General features: G+C 49.7%; 7 protein-coding genes across 7 annotated transcripts; 4 read left to right on the forward strand and 3 right to left on the reverse strand.

Annotated features, from left to right (window-relative positions):
* Nucleotides 1–178: 178 nt before the first annotated feature.
* Nucleotides 179–2,153, forward strand: N7517_004236 (transcription factor domain-containing protein; the record flags this gene model as incomplete). The annotated part of the gene is made up of 5 exons (XM_056721966.1): nucleotides 179–492; nucleotides 545–982; nucleotides 1,041–1,306; nucleotides 1,357–1,863; nucleotides 1,933–2,153. The coding sequence occupies 5 exons, from the start codon at nucleotides 179–181 to the stop codon at nucleotides 2,151–2,153; spliced, it is 1,746 nt and encodes a 581-aa protein (XP_056578216.1).
* A 383-nt stretch (nucleotides 2,154–2,536) lies between these two features.
* rgd1 (putative Rho GTPase activator (Rgd1)) lies at nucleotides 2,537–5,011 on the forward strand (the record flags this gene model as incomplete). Its single annotated transcript, XM_056721967.1, has 9 exons — nucleotides 2,537–2,704; nucleotides 2,768–2,821; nucleotides 2,874–3,480; nucleotides 3,538–3,746; nucleotides 3,797–4,322; nucleotides 4,386–4,529; nucleotides 4,596–4,690; nucleotides 4,754–4,824; nucleotides 4,900–5,011. The coding sequence occupies 9 exons, from the start codon at nucleotides 2,537–2,539 to the stop codon at nucleotides 5,009–5,011; spliced, it is 1,986 nt and encodes a 661-aa protein (XP_056578217.1).
* A 976-nt stretch (nucleotides 5,012–5,987) lies between these two features.
* Nucleotides 5,988–7,094, reverse strand: N7517_004238 (uncharacterized protein; the record flags this gene model as incomplete). The annotated part of the gene is made up of 3 exons (XM_056721968.1): nucleotides 5,988–6,480; nucleotides 6,543–6,647; nucleotides 6,769–7,094. 3 exons carry the CDS (start codon nucleotides 7,092–7,094, stop codon nucleotides 5,988–5,990), a joined length of 924 nt encoding a protein of 307 aa, XP_056578218.1.
* Nucleotides 7,095–7,607: 513 nt separating this feature from the next.
* N7517_004239 (uncharacterized protein) lies at nucleotides 7,608–8,678 on the forward strand (the record flags this gene model as incomplete). The annotated part of the gene is made up of 4 exons (XM_056721969.1): nucleotides 7,608–8,003; nucleotides 8,101–8,156; nucleotides 8,220–8,367; nucleotides 8,427–8,678. Coding segments are annotated over 4 exons (852 nt in total), but the record flags the coding sequence as incomplete, so codon positions are not given.
* A 1,028-nt stretch (nucleotides 8,679–9,706) lies between these two features.
* N7517_004240 (translation initiation factor eIF1) lies at nucleotides 9,707–10,487 on the reverse strand (the record flags this gene model as incomplete). Its single annotated transcript, XM_056721970.1, has 5 exons — nucleotides 9,707–9,721; nucleotides 9,786–9,916; nucleotides 9,974–10,066; nucleotides 10,162–10,236; nucleotides 10,460–10,487. 5 exons carry the CDS (start codon nucleotides 10,485–10,487, stop codon nucleotides 9,707–9,709), a joined length of 342 nt encoding a protein of 113 aa, XP_056578220.1.
* Nucleotides 10,488–11,014: 527 nt separating this feature from the next.
* N7517_004241 (uncharacterized protein) lies at nucleotides 11,015–11,774 on the reverse strand (the record flags this gene model as incomplete). The annotated part of the gene is made up of 8 exons (XM_056721971.1): nucleotides 11,015–11,095; nucleotides 11,152–11,168; nucleotides 11,227–11,324; nucleotides 11,380–11,391; nucleotides 11,448–11,464; nucleotides 11,525–11,556; nucleotides 11,631–11,681; nucleotides 11,738–11,774. 8 exons carry the CDS (start codon nucleotides 11,772–11,774, stop codon nucleotides 11,015–11,017), a joined length of 345 nt encoding a protein of 114 aa, XP_056578221.1.
* Nucleotides 11,775–12,974: 1,200 nt separating this feature from the next.
* Nucleotides 12,975–17,967, forward strand: N7517_004242 (mediator of RNA polymerase II transcription subunit 12; the record flags this gene model as incomplete). Its single annotated transcript, XM_056721972.1, has 6 exons — nucleotides 12,975–13,551; nucleotides 13,606–14,203; nucleotides 14,260–14,464; nucleotides 14,525–15,160; nucleotides 15,212–15,513; nucleotides 15,576–17,967. The coding sequence occupies 6 exons, from the start codon at nucleotides 12,975–12,977 to the stop codon at nucleotides 17,965–17,967; spliced, it is 4,710 nt and encodes a 1,569-aa protein (XP_056578222.1).
* Nucleotides 17,968–18,398: the final 431 nt, after the last annotated feature.

Raw genomic sequence — 18,398 nt, forward strand, 5'->3', positions numbered from 1 at the left:
TCAAACGCCCGCTGCGGCCTGCTCGCGTTGTCGCAGGCTTGGGATTGATTGTAAAGTGGAACAGTCCTTCAAACGCATTTCCAAGAGAAGGTAAAGTGTTTTTTTGGTTTTGGTTTTGTGATTGTTTTTTTTTCCCTCTCGCATCTTATTGACTCCATTTCACAGGCGCAATGCTGAAATGGAAAAGGAGATTGCAGATCTCCGCCGCCGCCTGGGACCCAATTCAGATCATGAGCAAGTTGTAGAGCCTCATGAATCTCATGGAGGCGATGAAATGTCCCATTGCTCAGAGGATGTCTTTGCTCGTCGTGACTCGGCCGCGATTGACCAGTCTCGACATGTTTCGGTGCCGGTTGAAGCTTCAACCCACTCATCTATAGCAACCCCTTTGACTATGAAAAGGGACGGTTCCATTATATCACAGGATGAGGGCCAGTGGAGACTAGAAGATATTTGTCTCTCTAGAGCCCGGGTTCTTCGGCTATACGAACAGTATGCGCTCCCCATTTCGTTTGACCCGCTTCTGCGATTAACGTCTGCACAGATACTTCACCTATTATCACCCCTTTCTTCCCCTTTTGAATCCACCCAAGCCCCCAGAGGTGTATCTCAACCGATGCCCTCTTTTGGCGTGGACTATGATCTGTGTTGCGTGCCGACGGTCTCAATATGAGCCTGGGCTCTTGAGTGCACTGTCCGGACCCTTTAGCAGGCTGCTTTGGTCAACCATTACTAGTGTCCCACAGGACTACCGGGTGGTCAAGGCCCTTTGTGTTCTGTGTACATGGCCTCTTCCCACTACAAGCCAGCGCACCGATGCAACCTTCATGCTCAGTGGCTTGATGATGCAGATTGCTATGCAGCTTGGGCTGCACCGTCCGGTCCAAGCGGAAGAGTTCACAACATTCCGCATGGAAGTTCAAGGTGAAGCTTTAAAAGATCGGCTACATACGTGGGTCATTTGCAACATCGTGGCTCAGAAGTGAGTAATTCCTATCGATATATAGTTGCTCATCACAGACTGATTGAGGATTCGGCAGTGTTGCGACTGGTTACGGCCAGCCACCAAGCACAATATACGACTGGGCACTTGAGCCTGCCTCTTTGAGAGATGCCGACTACCGGCTTCCCGATGACCTGGCCATTCGGTTGCGTATCGAAAAATTCTGCGACCGGGTGACCAAGGCATTATACAGTAGTAAACCCGAGCCTGCGGAGTTTATCAGTGCCGACAAGCTCGTGGTCGTGCAGGTTTTGGAAAGTGAACTCAGAGACATGGATGTCGAGTTTGACGGAAAAATCTCCGGTAAGTTGTCGTATCATTCCAGTTTTGGCGACGCTCACACTCGTACCAAGCAATCAACACGATCCATCTCCGTGCCGCAGAATTGCACTTCCGATACTTTATGTTTTTGGGGTCCACTGCACGAAGCGATGATCTGATCAAACTTTTCCTTGCAACGACCTCCTTCCTTGGTCGAGTACTAGATCTCGAAACATCGCCAGGTGAATTGATCGGCCACTCCACCAATTATATTCTTCAAATGATTGTGTCGGCTGCTTTCGCTCTCATGAAGTTATTGAAGAGCAGCTTCAGCCGACACCTTGATTTCAATCATGGCAAGCTACTGTTCAACGGTGCGATTTCAGCAATTCGCCGAATCAGTGTCATGGATCACGACCGTCCCATTCGTCTTGCAGACATCCTTGCTCAGATGTGGAATGCCACGAGCCTAGAGCCTGCCGAAGAAGATGCTCTACAACTTAAAGTCCGCTGCCGCATGAGCATGAGCCATGTCTACGATACGGTTTGGCGCTGGCGACAACGGTTCCGACCGGTCAAAAGCCTCGAGGAAATGCAAGGTAAGTCCTCTTTGCTTTTTTCCCCGTTTAGTTGTTTTCTCCCAGTTTTTAACAGATTTCTTTCTATAGCTGCTGCCATAGCAGCGAACCAAGATATACTAGGCCCGTCAGGACACATGACGCGGCAACAGCAGGATAGCTCCCTGGCGGACCAATCTATGATGATGCCCGCTCAGTTTGATGAAGGCGGAGCATTTTTCAGTGAATCTGGCTTCTCAGAGGTCTTTGATTCCCTCAATTGGGTTTTTGACGGCATTCCCGACTCTTTTGTCGCACCTCCGGTTTTATAGAAGCCAATTACTGTGTATAAATTTTGATATTCATAGCGACGATACCAGAATAAAAGTGATTTTTACTGTTTACTATATGTTATATGTTATAGAAATAATGTACATAATTAGAACTAGAGAGGTAGAAGCCTAAGGTCCACTTGTGTGGCTGAATCCGCCATTACGTCTTAAACACCCCAAGAGTACTGGACTGCCCTGTTAAGGACATTCCTATAGGTTCACGCCAACGTTTCAGCCCAAAAAAAAGGCAGGCTGCAGCATTTTCCCCTGGTTTGGATCTCCTAACGCCATTACGATAATAGAAGGTGGCCCGTGAGGCTTTCCGTTCCCCCCTCTATTTAACTCCTCTTTCTTGACATTCTCTCAAGTTAAGGAACCTTTCCATGTCGGATCAAGCCCTACACGGATCCGCGGCGCTACCGACGCTCTCCGATGCGCCTCCGTCGAGTGTCGGTCGCTCATCCCCTAGCCACGGGGGCGAGCAGACCCAGCCCCACGAAGCCATCTCAGATGAGCTGAAAGCCCGCTTGGACAAGGTTATCTACTCTGATGTGAGTAGATCCACCGTCAGGTGCATATCAAACAAAAGATCCAATTGTATTAATTATGAGTAGATTGGTATAACCACACTCTTGACTCGGTTGAAGCAAAGCGTGGCCTCCGCCAGGGTTAGTAAAGGACTCCAACTACGATCGCAAACGCTGACACATTATCTATTAGGATTTCTCAACCTTCCTGAAAAAGCGAGGGACTCTCGAAGAAGAGCACGCTCAGGGGCTCAGAAGACTGTCCCGCGTGATCAACGATGCGTCGCAACGTTCCGAGAACCGACAAGGAACATACAGTTCTAGCTACAAGGACATCCACCGAATCCAGGAGCGCATGGTCGACCATGGCCTCCAATTCGCCGTCTCCCTCCACCAGATGTCCGATGACCTACACGAGCTCGCCGCCAACATCGAGCGCGGCCGCAAGCAATGGAAACAGACGGGGTTAGCGGCAGAGAAGAGGGTCGTCGATGCAGAATCGCTGGCGGAGAAGGCAAAGGCCAAGTACGAGTCGTTGGCAGAGCAGTATGACCGTGTTCGCACGGGAGACAAGCAGGGTGGAAAGTTCGGTCTCAAGGGCCACAAGTCTGCGGCGCAGCACGAGGAGGAGTTGCTGCGCAAGGTCCAGAACGCGGATAGCGATTATGGGTCTAAGGTTCAGGCTGCTCAGGCGGCACGCCAGGAGCTAGTGTCTACCCACCGACCTCAGGCGGTACACAACCTTCAGCAGTTGATCGCTGAATGTGACTCGGGCTTGACCCTGCAACAGCAGAAGTTCGGTATGTGCGATTCCTTTTTTATACTGGTTTCATTGTTCATCCGCTTATGATTTACAGCTACTTTCAACGAGAAATTGCTTCTTGGCCAAGGTCTCTGCGTCAGCCCTTTGAAGACCGATGCGAGCAGCGGCCCATTAGCACCCAAGAGCCTCGCCGATGTTATTCGCCAAGTCGATAACCAGAGAGATCTCCACGAGTTTATTTTAAGCCATGAAGGCAACCCGGGAGCTGTGGCTTCAGAACAGGTCAAATATGAGCGCCACCCTGTGAGTCCTGCATCGTTCCTCGATTCCTTCACTATACTAACATTGACTAGACACTCGGTGGTGCTGGGGCTATTTCTTCAGCTTCTGCTTCTGCTTCTGCTCCTGCCCCCGCTGCGGCACCTTCGCAAACAAGCACTCAAAATAAGCGCGTGTCAATCATGCCGCAGACGTTCACCCCGAATAATACCTCTTCGCCGGCGCTTCAGCCACCACATAGCGGTGACCGGCTGCCGCAGTCACCTTATCCTCCGGAGAAGACCTTCACTCCGCCCCCAGCGGGCACACCTCCCTATCCAGTCTCAGGGCCGCTTGCTCCGGAACCCGCACCTAAGATTCAGGTGCCAATGGCAGGACCTCCCCCGATGGACAGGAATTTCCAATCGAATCTCCCTCCGTTGAAGCCAGTGTTCGGTGTCTCGCTGAACGACCTGTACGCCCGGGATAAAACGGCAGTTCCGCTCATTGTGTACCAGTGCTTCCAAGCAGTTGAGCTGTTCGGTCTGGATGTGGAGGGCATCTATCGACTTTCGGGTAGTGCCAATCACATTAGTCACATGAAAGCCTTGTTCGACAATGGTAAACCTGATCAGACACTAGGGAAATATGGGCAACTTGCTAATCCTACTCTCACATGAACAGACTCATCGCAAGTCGACTTCACAAACCCAGAGAGCTTTTACCACGATGTCAACAGTGTTGCTGGTCTTGTGAAGCAATTCTTCAGGGAACTACCAGACCCTCTGTTCACCACTCAGTTTTACCAACAGTTTGTTGACGCCGCTCGTAAGTAGTGTTCATGCCATGGAGAGAGTACATAATTATGTTTGAGAAACTGATATGAAACCGCAGGCTTCGACGATGACATCCAACGCCGAGACTCGATGCACGCCCTTATTAACAGTCTGCCCGATGCCCACTATGCCACTCTTCGGGCCATCATTCTGGTACGATCCCCAACATGAACCTAGTCTCTGTTCCCACCCAGATACTAATTTAGTCCATTGCAGCATCTCAACAAGATCCAAGAACACTATACCCAGAACCGCATGAACGCAGGCAATCTAGCCATTTGCTTCGGGTATGTCCTTGCACACTCCACATCCTATATAAACAGAGATGTTATCAGATACAGACCGGCTAATTCTCGTTATAGACCAACCCTCATGGGTGCCAATACCGGTGGCAACATCGCCGACGCTGCGTGGCAGGTCCGTGTCGTCGAGACGATCCTGAATAACACATTCCAGATCTTCGACGATGATTGACCAATTCGCCCCCCCAGCCAGACCCTGGCTCCTTCTTGCGTTGTTTTTGGAATATAAGCGTTGGTTCGCTGACCCACGTATAATGGTCTTGGTGCATCGCTTTCCGGTGCTCTTTTGAAACACTTTTTATCCATTCGTACTCTTGTTTCTGTGTGTTCCGGTATTTCCTCGGAGTGATACCTGTGCTACACATTAATATTTTGCCTTTGTGCCTTCCGATTGTACATAGTTATACATACTGCCTAGTCCTTTTAGTTTTGACTTATGCCGGTCATGAATAACGTATAATCGTGTTACCGATGATGTCAGGTTGAGATACAGCAAATATTGACCTATCTAGTATCATATTAGTGGAAAGTACAGTGGTGCCTTTGAGCAATAAAACGCCAGGAAATTGGCCAGTTAGCATGGCTCTCTAACCCATTCGTCAACCTCTCCGCTTCGCATGTTTTTTAGGGCATTTGTTCTAGGCCAAGGCAGTCATGCCAAAGAAGGTTAAAACTCGAGAGTAACGTATTAGTGAGAACAATAGTAGATTATGGGAAGGACACTTTGAGATATTGATATTCATTTATACAAGTAACGGCTCAAAAGAAAGGTGGGATTTGATCAAAACAGGTGGCTATGGTACATGGGAGGTGTAAATGCTTCTATATCAGGGGGTTTCCCGTGTGAAGGAAAGAGAACAGGCCAGAAAAGAAGGTGACCTGAGCCTCTGTCCAGTGTTAGGCCCAAAACGATGAGTTGGTAAACAAAAAGTAAGACAAGTAGGTGAAAAAAGGCATATTGTGTCAAAACCATTCGCCGTTGATCCGGTAAGCTGGTAGGTCAAACCCCTTTTCAAGGCATAGTCTCGTCCATTATTTGAGTTGCTAGTGCGGATCTTGCAGCTGCAATCTCCAAATAGCGAGGAGCTCAGAGCATATCATTCTCACAGGAAAGAAACACAAATCAGAATTTGAGATGCGGCTCAAATTTATTTGCTGATCGAGTCCTTGATCATCTCCAGACGCTCCAGGGACGACAAGCCAGGCTTGAAGTAGGGGTTATTACAAGCCTCGTCCAACGTGGTGGGGTTGATGTGGCCCCACACTCTCCAGCCCTGATCCTGGTTGTTCCAGCGGAGATTCTGAATGACAATGTGCTCGACACAGTCCTGCTCCTTGACGGAAACGGTGGGAGCTTCCGTAGATGCCTTTCCGCTGGGGTCCTGGGCCTTAGTCGTGGTTGTGGACTGTCGGCTCGTGATGCGCACGACAATTTGACGGATACCGGATTTCGGGATTTCGGGGATGGATGTGGCGCGATCTGAGATGACGCGGAGGCCGGTGAAGTTTGTACTTGGCTTCCGCAGGTATTTCAACAGTTTCCAGGTCACTATCTCAGTCTTCGGGCGGCGTTCGATACCTGTGGTGAGTTGCTTGGCGAGATTGTCGCAGCAGATCTGGCGAATTTTAGGAATGTTGCCTCTGTAACAATTCATAGTGGTTAGTCCCGCTCATAGGTAAATGAGGAAAAGAGGCATGCTTACTCGGCAAACGCTGTATACATATCCTTCTGGAGATTTGCGCCAAACTGGCGACGCTTGCGTAGGAGAAGAGGAAGGGTGTTGTCGCGCTTGCAATATTGGAGCAGACTGCAACACAGTTAGAAATCCAATCTTTGCACGTATATGCTGTATGTAGCTCTTGCTCAGCGTGACTGCCTCCATCGAAATAGAGTGTACCGAACAATCCGAGGATTCGGGGAGAACTAACCTGACATGGTTGCTCAACCAGGCCTTTAACCATGTCCATTCCATATGCCACCTATCGCGCGGTGCAGTGAAAACTGAAGGCATATTCCTCCACAACGGTCGGATAAAGGTACCTGGCAATACGCCAATGTCATTTGGCAGATCGGCTAACTTCATGCCCTGGCTTCTGGTCTTGAAGGACGGCTGCGCTTGGCTTGGAGGGCGGAAATTCATCTGTCTTCCACGCCATTGTTGGGAGGTTTCGGAGAAGGCGCGACATTGAACAAAGGAACCAGATGGCACAATTCGAGCGGATGTGCCCGCGGGCAATCGTATGGTAGACGCCATTGCGAATCGGGTTGAGAAGAGAAGTGGTTCCTGGCCGAAGAACAGAAATCCGCGGAACTGTCAGTCACGTGAACCACTCCGCAAGTCGACAGTGTGATTCTTGTGAAGGCACCCTCCTTATCGAGGCGACAGCTTATATCTTACTCGCTGTTTCTTTAATACCAACTTGTCATATGTAAAAAAGAGGTTGAACGTATAGAATTAAACTGCCCGAAAAAAAGACACCGCCCGCCATACACTGGGTCTGATATCTGCCAATTAGGGGACTGACAAACAGCTTGACAACAACCCCAACTTCGAATCTTATCGAGAGCGAACGACTCGATCGTAACGCCTATTCTATACCCTTTCCATTCCTTGCGTGGCGGCCGCATATGCCGCGATTCAGAATAAAGGCTGGCTCCTCCTCGACGTAATGCTTCTCCTCCACCATACACTCCCCACGACTATCCACACCCACATCCACACCGTGGTCCAGACCTGAATTTCTTGCGATCGGCTCTTCCGCCCAGCTACCTCAGTACTTCCCCCGAACTACTACAAAGCCAGTTGGCTAAAGAGGTGGCTTCTCCATCTGCTTCGACTGTCCCGCCCTCCCCGACTTCCTCCACGTCCCATACCCCACTCAGCAGCGATGGCCCTCCGTCAGCACTGCATCCCCGGGTTGCTGTCATCCTCGGAGTAGACCGCAGGTGGTATATTCCCCTGCTGGTATGTCGGGCTCTGAGCACACTTCCTGCTGGTTGGTGGGGTTTGCGATGCGCCTTTACCTTCCTCGCCGAGTTGCTGCATATAAGGCCGGGCATGGGACGAGAGGGGTGGGCGGCGGCGATTGTTGGTAGTGTTGGACAGGAATGGGATGTCGAGAGGAGGTTCCGGGTGACGGAGGTGGCATTAGCTATTATGTGGGTATGTTGTATTCCTGCCTTGATATGTAGGCGTATATCTTTTTGATATACTACTTGCTGGTGTCCAACCGCGTGCTTTTATACTGACTACTTGACAGTGCTGTGCATCCGCGTATCTTTCTTATTTCTTTGCTGATTGCATGATGTCTCGATGGTCAGTTTTCTCGGACCTTGGACGTCTCACTGTCGTCCTAATGCTAATCTGTGATATCCTCAGGCTTCTAAACTATACTCCACCAGCTGTTGTGATCCGTCTGCTAACAACTAACGGCCTGATTGCATATATCACTTCTTGGGTCCTTTATCTATCTGGTGCATCCTCTGACCCGCGACTCCTGTTGCCAGCCTGGATCTCCATAACAACCGTACGTCCTCGACTCCCAATTGTTGGTCTACCTTATAAGCTCACTAACCATTCACCTAGTCTTTAACCTTTGTCTATCATGCAACACAAAACCATGCAACCATCAAACGAGAAACAGCAGCATCGCTACTAGTCGTTTCCGTCGCAAGCTTCCTAAGCATGTCTTCACTCCTCATGCAGCTGCATCTGACCCGTGAAAACGAACCAGAAGTACCTGTCTTCGTCATCACCCGCAAACTTTGGGACTGGGCTGTGGCCATCTTCCTGCGCATGCGAGTTGCGGATGATCGTATTGCTGTCGGAGAGCTGTAGCTTACTTGCTGGTTTCCAACCTTTCTCTTCTTTTTCTGTTTCGGGATATCTTGCAGAGTTGATTTCCTCTGTTTGGACAAGCTGGACAAGCGTTCTTGGCTAGATAGGGTGGATGGTTTGTACATTTTTGGGATTTGATTTTGATTTTGATCTAGGAAAGGTTCTTGAAGACTCTTTTCTTTGTCTTTGGGTCTTCGGACTTTGTTATGCTTTATACCCCTGGCCTAGGGAAGTTTTTCTTTTCAGACATGGCGATCTTTGGTAGATCTAATCTATTATCTTTGTTTATTGATTGATATACGATGCGAAGTTCCATCCCCTTAAAACTACCTGATAGATTGAGATCATGTTTCATATCTCAAATTTACTTGATGTTGCTGCATCAGCTGGAAGATGATAATGGACAACAGTTCAATTTCCTTGATCCCAAGCAATGGACTGCATCCCCAAGAGGGGGGCAACGAAAGAGTAAGAACGACACAAAGATTAAAAGTAGACGGTAGAGACCGAGATAACGGTTCAGCAAAAGCACGCCCTTCAACCTGGATCTCCTCGATCAGCCAGACTGACAAATTGACCATGGGAAATGCAATGGCAATGCGCAATACAGGCAAAAGTAACCCCTTCTCAAAGGATAAAATAATGGAAAACACGCAAAGTTATGAAAAGAAAAAAAAAAGTGTTGTCTGTCTATGCAGATAATGGGTATCTACCAAACTCCTCGTTCCGTCATAATCCCGTCCTTAGAATAGCGGTCGAACCACCCCGCTCTCCCTGCCGATCATGCGCGAACGATGGACAGGGGGCACACAGGTGTAGCGGGTCATTTCGACGAAGGGCCCAGGTCTAACTCGCCAGGCACAGAGTGGTGGGGGGAGAAAGCAAGACATTCGATCGATGTGAAGGCCAGTATTGCATACAGTTTTGTATACGGCCGGCGGATGAGGGATGCTTCCTATCCCACCGCTCACAGGGCAACATAAACCGGGAAGAGGGGACTGGAACAAGACATGATGTTGGTGATGGGATTAGAAGCCGTGGACCTAGAAGATGACAAATTAGACCCTGGTTATTGTGATAAAGGGCAGTATTGGGGCAGGGGCATACCTTAATGGTCTTGGCATCAAGCTCGAGTCCCTCCTTGTCAGTCAAGAACTCCTGGACATCCTTTCTCTGGTCTCCTTGCAGCTGAATCACCTCGCCCATCTCAGTGTCAGAGACGATGGTGCCATTGCAAGCTAGGGTATGGTTAGCATCTGGCCCAGACACACGTATGCACAGGTCACAAGACATACCGAATTTCTTCTTGATGACCTTGAGAATCTTCTTCTGGTCGAACTTCTTGGGAAGACCCTGAACAGTGGTCAGAGTCTTGCGACCATTGCGTTCTGTTGTGAAACAAGTGGTTAGCATGTACCCCCCTTTTAGCGCCGGCGAGTCGCAAGAGTCGCCATGGGCGGTGAGAATAGGAGAGTGAACGTACGCTGAATCCGTATGTGGATATAGTTCTGAGACTGTTTAGTCTCGCCGGTATCTTCGTCGGCTTCGGCGAAGGGGTCTGTAAGATGCACATGTCAGCCTCAGTCCAGTACCAAATTGCTACCCCGCCGTGAGACTCGGTGGTACGGAGGTGGGGGGAGCTGAGATCTACAGCGGTGACACTACACATGATGAGAGACATATGTCCCATCCGCATAAAGAGTCATCACTGTGGATATGCGTGCATGTGGGGGTGGTGAGGCCCGACACGCGCGCCCAGGAGGGGAAAGTGGCGAACTTACCGAAGGTCTTGAGGTTTTCGATGGACATAAACTCGGCCTTTTCGTAGTAAACGGCGTTTAAAATGGGTATTGATGAAGTGAGCGAAGGGCGAGATTCAATATCTCTGTAAAAGATCGGAGCGTGTGTGGGTAGGAGAGAGTAGTTGCTGTGGTAGAAGAATGGGAGAGAAGAAGCGGCAGAGCCTTTTGAGGCAAGAGTCACGTTGTGGGGGAAGGCGGTGTGTGACTAAGCGATTATCGCGCATCTGGGTGATGAAGAGCCATGACCATTTCAATGCGCATCTATTAGGCAATCATACACAATTTTAATTCAAACTAGCAAATAATTGGTGGAGATTATGAGAAGCAGAGTTGCTTATCTCTGATCACAAGGGTAGAACTCGGGTTGAATATTGGTACATCGTGACAATAATAGATAAGGAGATCTCTTGATCCAGACTCAGAACCTGATGACCCGCGAACAATTAATCCATCGCAGTTCAGATATAAGGCCGTGTAGATTATGATACGTATGTCGGAGGAGGGAAAGGAAAAGTGTGAAGGAGGGTTGGTTGTTCAAGAGGCCAGCGGAGTCGGTGCGGCGGCGCCGGTGGTACCCCCAGGAGCCTGTGGAGGCAAGAAGAGAGGGAAATAGGTCTGCAATCAATTGTTAGGCTGAGTGCGTCGCAATTCGGTAGGTTTGGGATACATACGACAACCAATGCCATCACTATACGCCATGAGATTAGTCCTGCAAGCACGAGGGGGGTTTAAGGAGAGAAACGAACAGGACATGAGAACCGACATGTAGGCCGGTGTAGAAGCAGTCCTCTTCTGCTCGGGGGATTCACCCAACCAGGACTGAAGTGAGAAGACGAAGGATACCCTATTTCCGAGTCAGATAACCTGGTCAAACCATTGATTGCTTGCCTTGCTCTTACCATCCGATCATGCTGTATCGCGACAATCGTCAATAATGTTCATAGCTCTTGTAGGGTACGCGACTCACCGGTTCCGAGTGAACATCTAAGAAACCAATGTCAGGGTCAAGTTATCGCAAGGTCAGATGTTGGGGTAAGGACTTACGGCCGCCATGGGCATAGTGCTCGACATTGTGCCTGTTGCATAGCTCAATCAGTCTTCATAGTCCTTGCAGAAAGTATCCCATTGTTGAAACGAAGGTGTGGCGTACTGGAGATATCGGCATCGCTGCTGCTCTTGGGGGGATCGACATAGGGGATCGCTTTTCAATGTTAGCTTCAATGGACCAAGACTTGAAGCAGTTACTGCTCCACTCACCGAGATCAGCCCTGCGCATATCTTTCTTTGACGACATTGTGTTGAGTTATGATATTAAGGTGATGGGTTGTAACCAGAAGGATTGGACTGGCCACCCCCGTGCCAAGGCGGTGCCAGTCTAGGCTAGTTTCCGAGCCCCCGGATTATTGAATATCTCCGACCTGGAGGGAGATTGACTCTATATTCTTTGTACTTTATATTCTTTTATATATCTATGTCTTCTATATCTTCTGTATCTCAACCCATTATTGGTCGATTCCCTCAAGTTGAGAACATTGTACTCCGTACTCCGTAGGGATCAGGATATTTCAAATATGAGCACAAATAGATAAGCTGCTGACACTCACCGCTATACAGAGTACAATGTACAACATACGATATGGAAATAGTCCTTCGGATATTGGCCATTTACATAATAGGACAAAAACAATACGGAGTAAACCCACATCATCCAGGGTTTGTGTACTCTGGATGTGCTGCAGGTGTGATGGGCTGTGCATCATTTCCTACATGACATGGCACAGCGTACTAGGCTTCAACCTACTAACCCCCCTTGCAGTTAGCATATTCCAATCCTCTCTCATGTCTTGGACAGGTAGATATTGATCGGCACCTCAGATGGTCCAAAACCGAGTCAAACATGCCACGAGTCAAATTAGAAATGCAAAGAACCCAGTACTCTCCGATAATGGGAATCGGGGATAATGCCGAGAGAGAATGGGAACGGCCCGTTGCGCTCTTGGACCTCTAGACTGTGTAACAGAGGAAAATATTCCAACTGTACGTACTTCGTACTCTGTGGGAAGAATAATTCCGCGCGGCTAGAACTTGCCGAGTATCAGGGCCTTTTCCCGGAAAGAAAGATACGTGGAGTAATTGGACGTGTATTAATTGCAAATAAACCCGAGATATTGCGAGAAAAAGAATGTGTAGGTATTGTCAGCCCATTACTCCGATCAAATCATATGATAACCCGAATACCTTGAAGTACCAAATACAAGTTATATTGTCCTTTGCACAACATCCTTTTTTCTTTTAAGAGTTTGTGTTTTCCCCGGTCAACCCCAGATACCCAGATACCCAGATACTACCCAGATACCCGAGTCGCCGGTCTCCGATCAGCTCACCCTCTACCCGCCAACTTCCATTTCGCCATCTCTCAAATATTTACTCGAATCGAAATTATACGTCGCCTGAATGACCCGAATACTTCCTTTGGACACATCATGAGCCTAAGATGATCCCCCATTCCTCTGCCGGCGGCCAACCGTGGGGCCACCCTCTGCGGACCTTCAATGGTCCCGGACGAGTTGATAATGGACAGATGTTGGGACAATACGATCAACCCGACAGGCCAGCCTCACTACCCCAGCCACCAATTCGACCCGCCATCGTGGACCTGACTGCAGGCGGTCCGGAGTCGCAAGATAGAGAACCGCCCCCGAAACGACCGAGATTGGATGTCCCGAGTGGATCGAATACGCCGGATACTGGTGCGGCCGTGGGAGAAACGAGGAGTACTCCTGCAAGTGCAATTTCGCGACCTGCAGTCTCGTGGCGTGGTCGTCCGGCCTGGTCCTTCCAGGCTGTCGTGTCGGAGATCCCGAGTAATGAGAATCGGGGCGATGGCGCTGCCGGATCTAAGCCCCCATCCCCGCCTCCGTTGCCGGCTCAGCCTTGGAAGAACAACTTTGTGGCCGAACCTGAGGGAAGCGGTGTCGTGAAGTCGAGGGAAAGCTCCCCAGTCGGTGCTGTACAGACGACCCCTTATCGCATTGAGATCCCTTCCGTCGCTCCAGTCTATAAAGGTCAAAGTAAGTGAACATCCGGATTTCTAGATTGTATGTAGACTAATCGCCCTGTTTTAGAACCCGCCGATTTCGCTCCATGGACCGGAAACCACCAGGAGGACGTCCTGAGCGAGCAAACCGCGAAACAAGGGTATTATGACCGTACACAGGTTTCCCAGAATGAATCGAATACAGCGCGTCCTGCATTATATGCGCAACTCAAGAACCGCACAGGGTTGCAGATGCTGTCGTCCGTCTTCGCGGCAGCTTTAGAGAAACGACAAAGTCACAACACGATTCACGCTCCTTCAACATTCAAACCGCCACCTCGAGTTACGCTCACCGATAACAAACGCGAGGCGTGGCTCCGAGATCTCGCCAACCCGTCTGTTCCACTGCGAAGATTGAGCCGAACAATTCCCCATGGTATCCGCGGCAAGATCCTCCTGGACCAGTGCCTTGGTAAATGGATCCCTGTTGCACGTGCTGTCTGGTTAGCAAAATGTGTGGGTGCGAATGAAATCCGTGCGTTCAAGCGAAAAGGCACGAGTGGTGCTCTGGCTGTTGGGTTAGAGGCGAAATGGGTCCGAGATTGGACGACCAATGTCCAGCAATTCGTTGAAGGGGTGTTTGCTGCCCCCAAGTCCTCGGATTGGAAGGCGAAGATAACATATGCGTACGTGCTCGTGCGTTACCGGCAATCCTAAGCAGCGTGCTAACCTTTATCTTCAGTGTCGGGTTGACTGCTCGTCTATTCTCCGAAAACTTGCTGGACCATGACCATTTCCTTGAATGGTTCTTGTCATCCTTTGAGGCTGCTTCTATCAGCACGATTCCAATCTGGCTTTTGATGCTCGGCATATACTGGAATAGTATCATGCGATATAGACGAAGGGGACGACGATTGGCTGAGCTACTGCTCCAAAAAGTGCGACAGGTGCGTCCAATTTTCACTAACTACTTTGTGCCCGCAGTCAATACTGACCGCTAGCAATAGGCAACTGAAGCTAAATTGACTCAACTTCAACCCCTTATCGACCGTCTTTCTCGCTTTATCAAAAAGCTTGTTCTTGACCATACATCCTCGATGATACTCCCAAATTCTTGGGAGACGTATAAACAGCAGGTGTCATCTGCCCTTGATTTAGGAAATGAAGTAGAAAAGGCTCTTTTCCAGAGTCTCGCAGAGCGCAATGCTCGGGTACAACGACCCAGACACTCGAAACAGACAACCCAACGCTCACCCCATCAACGCATCGTCCGACTTCTCGACTCCATACGCTCCGCTCAGGATCTCACTTCTATCTTTGGCTATCTCGACGCTTTTGATGACAAGGCTATCTTGGTCTTCAAGCTATTGGAATGGCTCTCTACGCCCTTCCGCCACGGTCTCTGCCGGGTTTACATTGGTGTTCGCCTGCTCCGCAAGTGGAAAATGGCTGGTGTCGACATAGACAGTTACATACTCACTTTTCTATCACGTGGACAGAACAAGCAAAAGCTCAACATGGATCAAATCTATCATGTCGTTTCTGAACTTGTCAGGTCACAGACATTTTCAGTCGGCCGCTATCTTCAATGGCTCATGGCACGAGGCGTTACCAATGGATCTTCTTCGGCCGAGGAGCGCAAGGTAAGATCAAAATTACCTGCTAAATCCTCCTGATCACTAATATATGTGTAGGTGAAGGACTTGCCAATCGATATCGGACTAATAGCACAGCTTCCTGTTGCCCGTCTTCCAGAACATGTTGGGAACTTGCGGAGTACTCTGCTGGCTCGTACTGGGCTCTCTGCTTCGGAAGAGAACGCAGCTATTGATAATGTGAAAGATATTATCAGTCAACGTTTACCCGGAATTTTCGGCGTGAACGAATCTGCGTCAATGGCATTAGACTCATTGCCATCAAACCTGCCTTGGGCTGTCAAGGCCGAGGTTGGCCAGTGGTTACGCAGAGCAATTGCGGAACACAATCGGAGCGCAGAGTAAGCATTCGAATTCTTCTTTCCTAATCCTGTCGTCACCTATCTTACTAACTCGCTCATAGGTCAACTAACAGAGGAGCGTTCCCCGTTGGGATTGCCTCTGTGGTGTCTGCGCTGACTCCTGCCGAGTTTTATACAGTCCGCGATGCTCTCGAATCATTTGACGACATTTCAATGTTAGCAGATGTGCTGAAGTTTGCGTCTAGTTGTGGCGATAGCACTGTTCTTGCCTCAGTTGCAGATACCACAAACTGCCACTTCGACTCTCTTTGCGTGATTGGCGCCACAACTGATTTATTCCGGAGACTCATTGATGCCTATGCTGGAATTAAGAGGTTTGGCATGCCAAGCCTTGATCTGATATTCTCTCTGATTGAACTTGGTTTGCGCATCCCGAGTGAACTCAACACTGTGTCCATTCTTCGGCAGGATCTCTCTCGCATGGAGAACAAGTCAATCGTGGCCGCATCTTCTCCAGTCTCAGACCATATTCCAGATGGCTTTGGTGGCGTCGACCCCTTCTTCCGAGAGAAGCTAGATCAGCTTTTGCAATCAGGAAATGTTATGGATGAGCCCACTCTGGACGCAATTTTCAACACACTGATAAAGCACCTGGAGTCTGATGATGGCCATGCAAACCTGTCAGCAAATGACACCTGCCGTTACCTTGCACAACTTAGGTCTTTCCATCCAAAGCATTTCGATGGTATTCTCGCCCGTTGGGTCTGTGGTCATTTGCGATCTCCTGAACGTACCACCTTGCTGCGGATTCTACCGCCGCTAATTGGTGTCGGATGCGTTACTATTAGAGCTTTTTTGGCCCTTGCAAAGAGACTCACAGTCTCTACACCAGCAACGGTCCCCAATGCAGTTCAACTACCTGCCGACCTTGTCCAACTTCTTGTCTCTGGTGACGAAGATAGCAAGTCCTTTGATCTGGTGTCCTATCGGTTCCAGTTGGCACAGCAGGAATTTCTCAATAAGAACTCAGAGGAAGCGCTCAAGATTGTTTGTGACGCCGCATCCTCCAATGCCAGCAACTCTTCCACTGGGCACATCGAGCTGGAGCACTCGATAGTCATGCTGTTACGTGATCTTCTTGTGCGACACCCCGAATGTGCTGCACAGAATGGCATGCAAAAGCTCATCGACCAATACCCAGCCGCTTTAAGTATTGTCCAGAAAGCGCTTGACCTTTTATTGGGCGTCGAGTCACAGTCCGACGGCAACTCAGTCCTCTCAAAGGTCGAAAAGCTTGCATGTATGACCGACGATTTCTCGCTCCCATTTTGCCAGCTGAAGCTCCAAGTTCTATTCCATGCGGACTCGGGGTCTGAAGACCGAACCAATATTGTTGATGCTATGTTCAAAACTGCCGTATCAGACTGTCGTGCTCACAGGCTTCACTGGGTTGACCTGGTTGCACTGATGAGCCCGGACGCTGTGCGCCAAATCCGAGAACGTGCCGAGAAGGAATTTTTCTCCATCCCTCTGCTTGAAGAGCCAATAGGTGATATTACTGGTTCGCCTGGCCAAATGGGATCATTGGAAACTGCCAAGATGTATCTTACCATTATCGAAGAGCTTGCGAGTAGCATCCCTGATTCTGGAGCTCCATCCGTCGCTCCAGTGCTTGTGGAAAAGATGGATTCCCTTCTCCACAAGATCATCACCATGCATAACATGACCCCCGCCAAGGGTGTGGCCAACACAAGTCGTTCAAACTTCGAGCGTGCTCTCGCATTCTGGTTCTCCGCTTTGCTGAGGATGATCGTCCTCCATCGGTCTGCATTTTCCCAACCGCCCGCAGCTCTCAAGATCAATCCTCTACAAGAACAGCTCCGACTTCTGACATCAATCTTCTGCATTGCACTCTCGCGCCTCCCGGGAGATGTTCTTCGTCTATTCCCTGCGGCCGATTACTTCCCGCACCCAGCCCCGGCCGAAGGCTTCCGTCCCTGCCCAGGAATCCTCCTACAGACCCACGCTCTAGACGTGGCCGCCTCCCTAATCGACGTCTTCCCAGATGAAGTCCGCCAACAATGTGCACGGTTCCTGAAAGAGAAGTGCCCATCCTTTGTGCCATTTATGAACGACTCTCGCTTCCTCTACCTTCTGGGCCCAATGGCAGAGCAATACTCCGCAAATTCCCAGCAGGTCTCAGCCCCCTCTCCGGCAGCATCGGGGTCAACCCCGACCCAATCACCTGCTCTTTTCTCTATTGTTGGATCATCTCCAGCGCAGCAGTCTGTCGCAGCGGCATCGGGACTGTCTACTGGACTGCCTGACTCGAACTGTATGGCCAATCGACTTCGTCTTCAACACCGCGGTCGTGTCGTCGGTCCCTATCCAGTCCGTCCTTGGGAACTACTTGAGGATGCGGCGCCGTTCCTGGGCGTCAATGATACAGCTGTCAATCTGGGCTTTTTCGATGCTAGACGTGTGAGAGCTTGATGATCAGGCTGATCACTAATTCCTTGGGAGAGGCCACACTCCTATACATACATACTTTACGCCTTCTTTCCCCTCCCTTCCCTTTATTTCTCGTCATATTTTCCCCTCCGATTTGATTCCCAGCGTTATCTTCTTTATATCCGATCACTTATCAGTGCCTCACCTCCACCTTCTATCACCCTCACAGCATATGTATCCTCTCTATCCTCACGACCCACATCTTTCTAACCATGAGCGTTTGCATATGGGAATTCGTCATTTTCTTCTGTTCTGCGTTCTTGTCTTTTTGTTCGGCGTGCATCACTATCCCCCACTGGCATTTGGTTTCGGCATCTATGGCATGCAAACTGGCATCGAGAAGCATTTTGTACATATAAACCAGCTTTCGGTCTCGGCGTTTACATGGGCGGGGATCAAGTTGCCGTTCGGCC

This window comes from Penicillium concentricum (assembly GCF_028827145.1).
Source record: "Penicillium concentricum strain IBT 3081 chromosome Unknown utg000002l_segment0_segment0, whole genome shotgun sequence".
Classification (NCBI taxonomy): Eukaryota; Fungi; Ascomycota; class Eurotiomycetes; order Eurotiales; family Aspergillaceae; genus Penicillium; species Penicillium concentricum.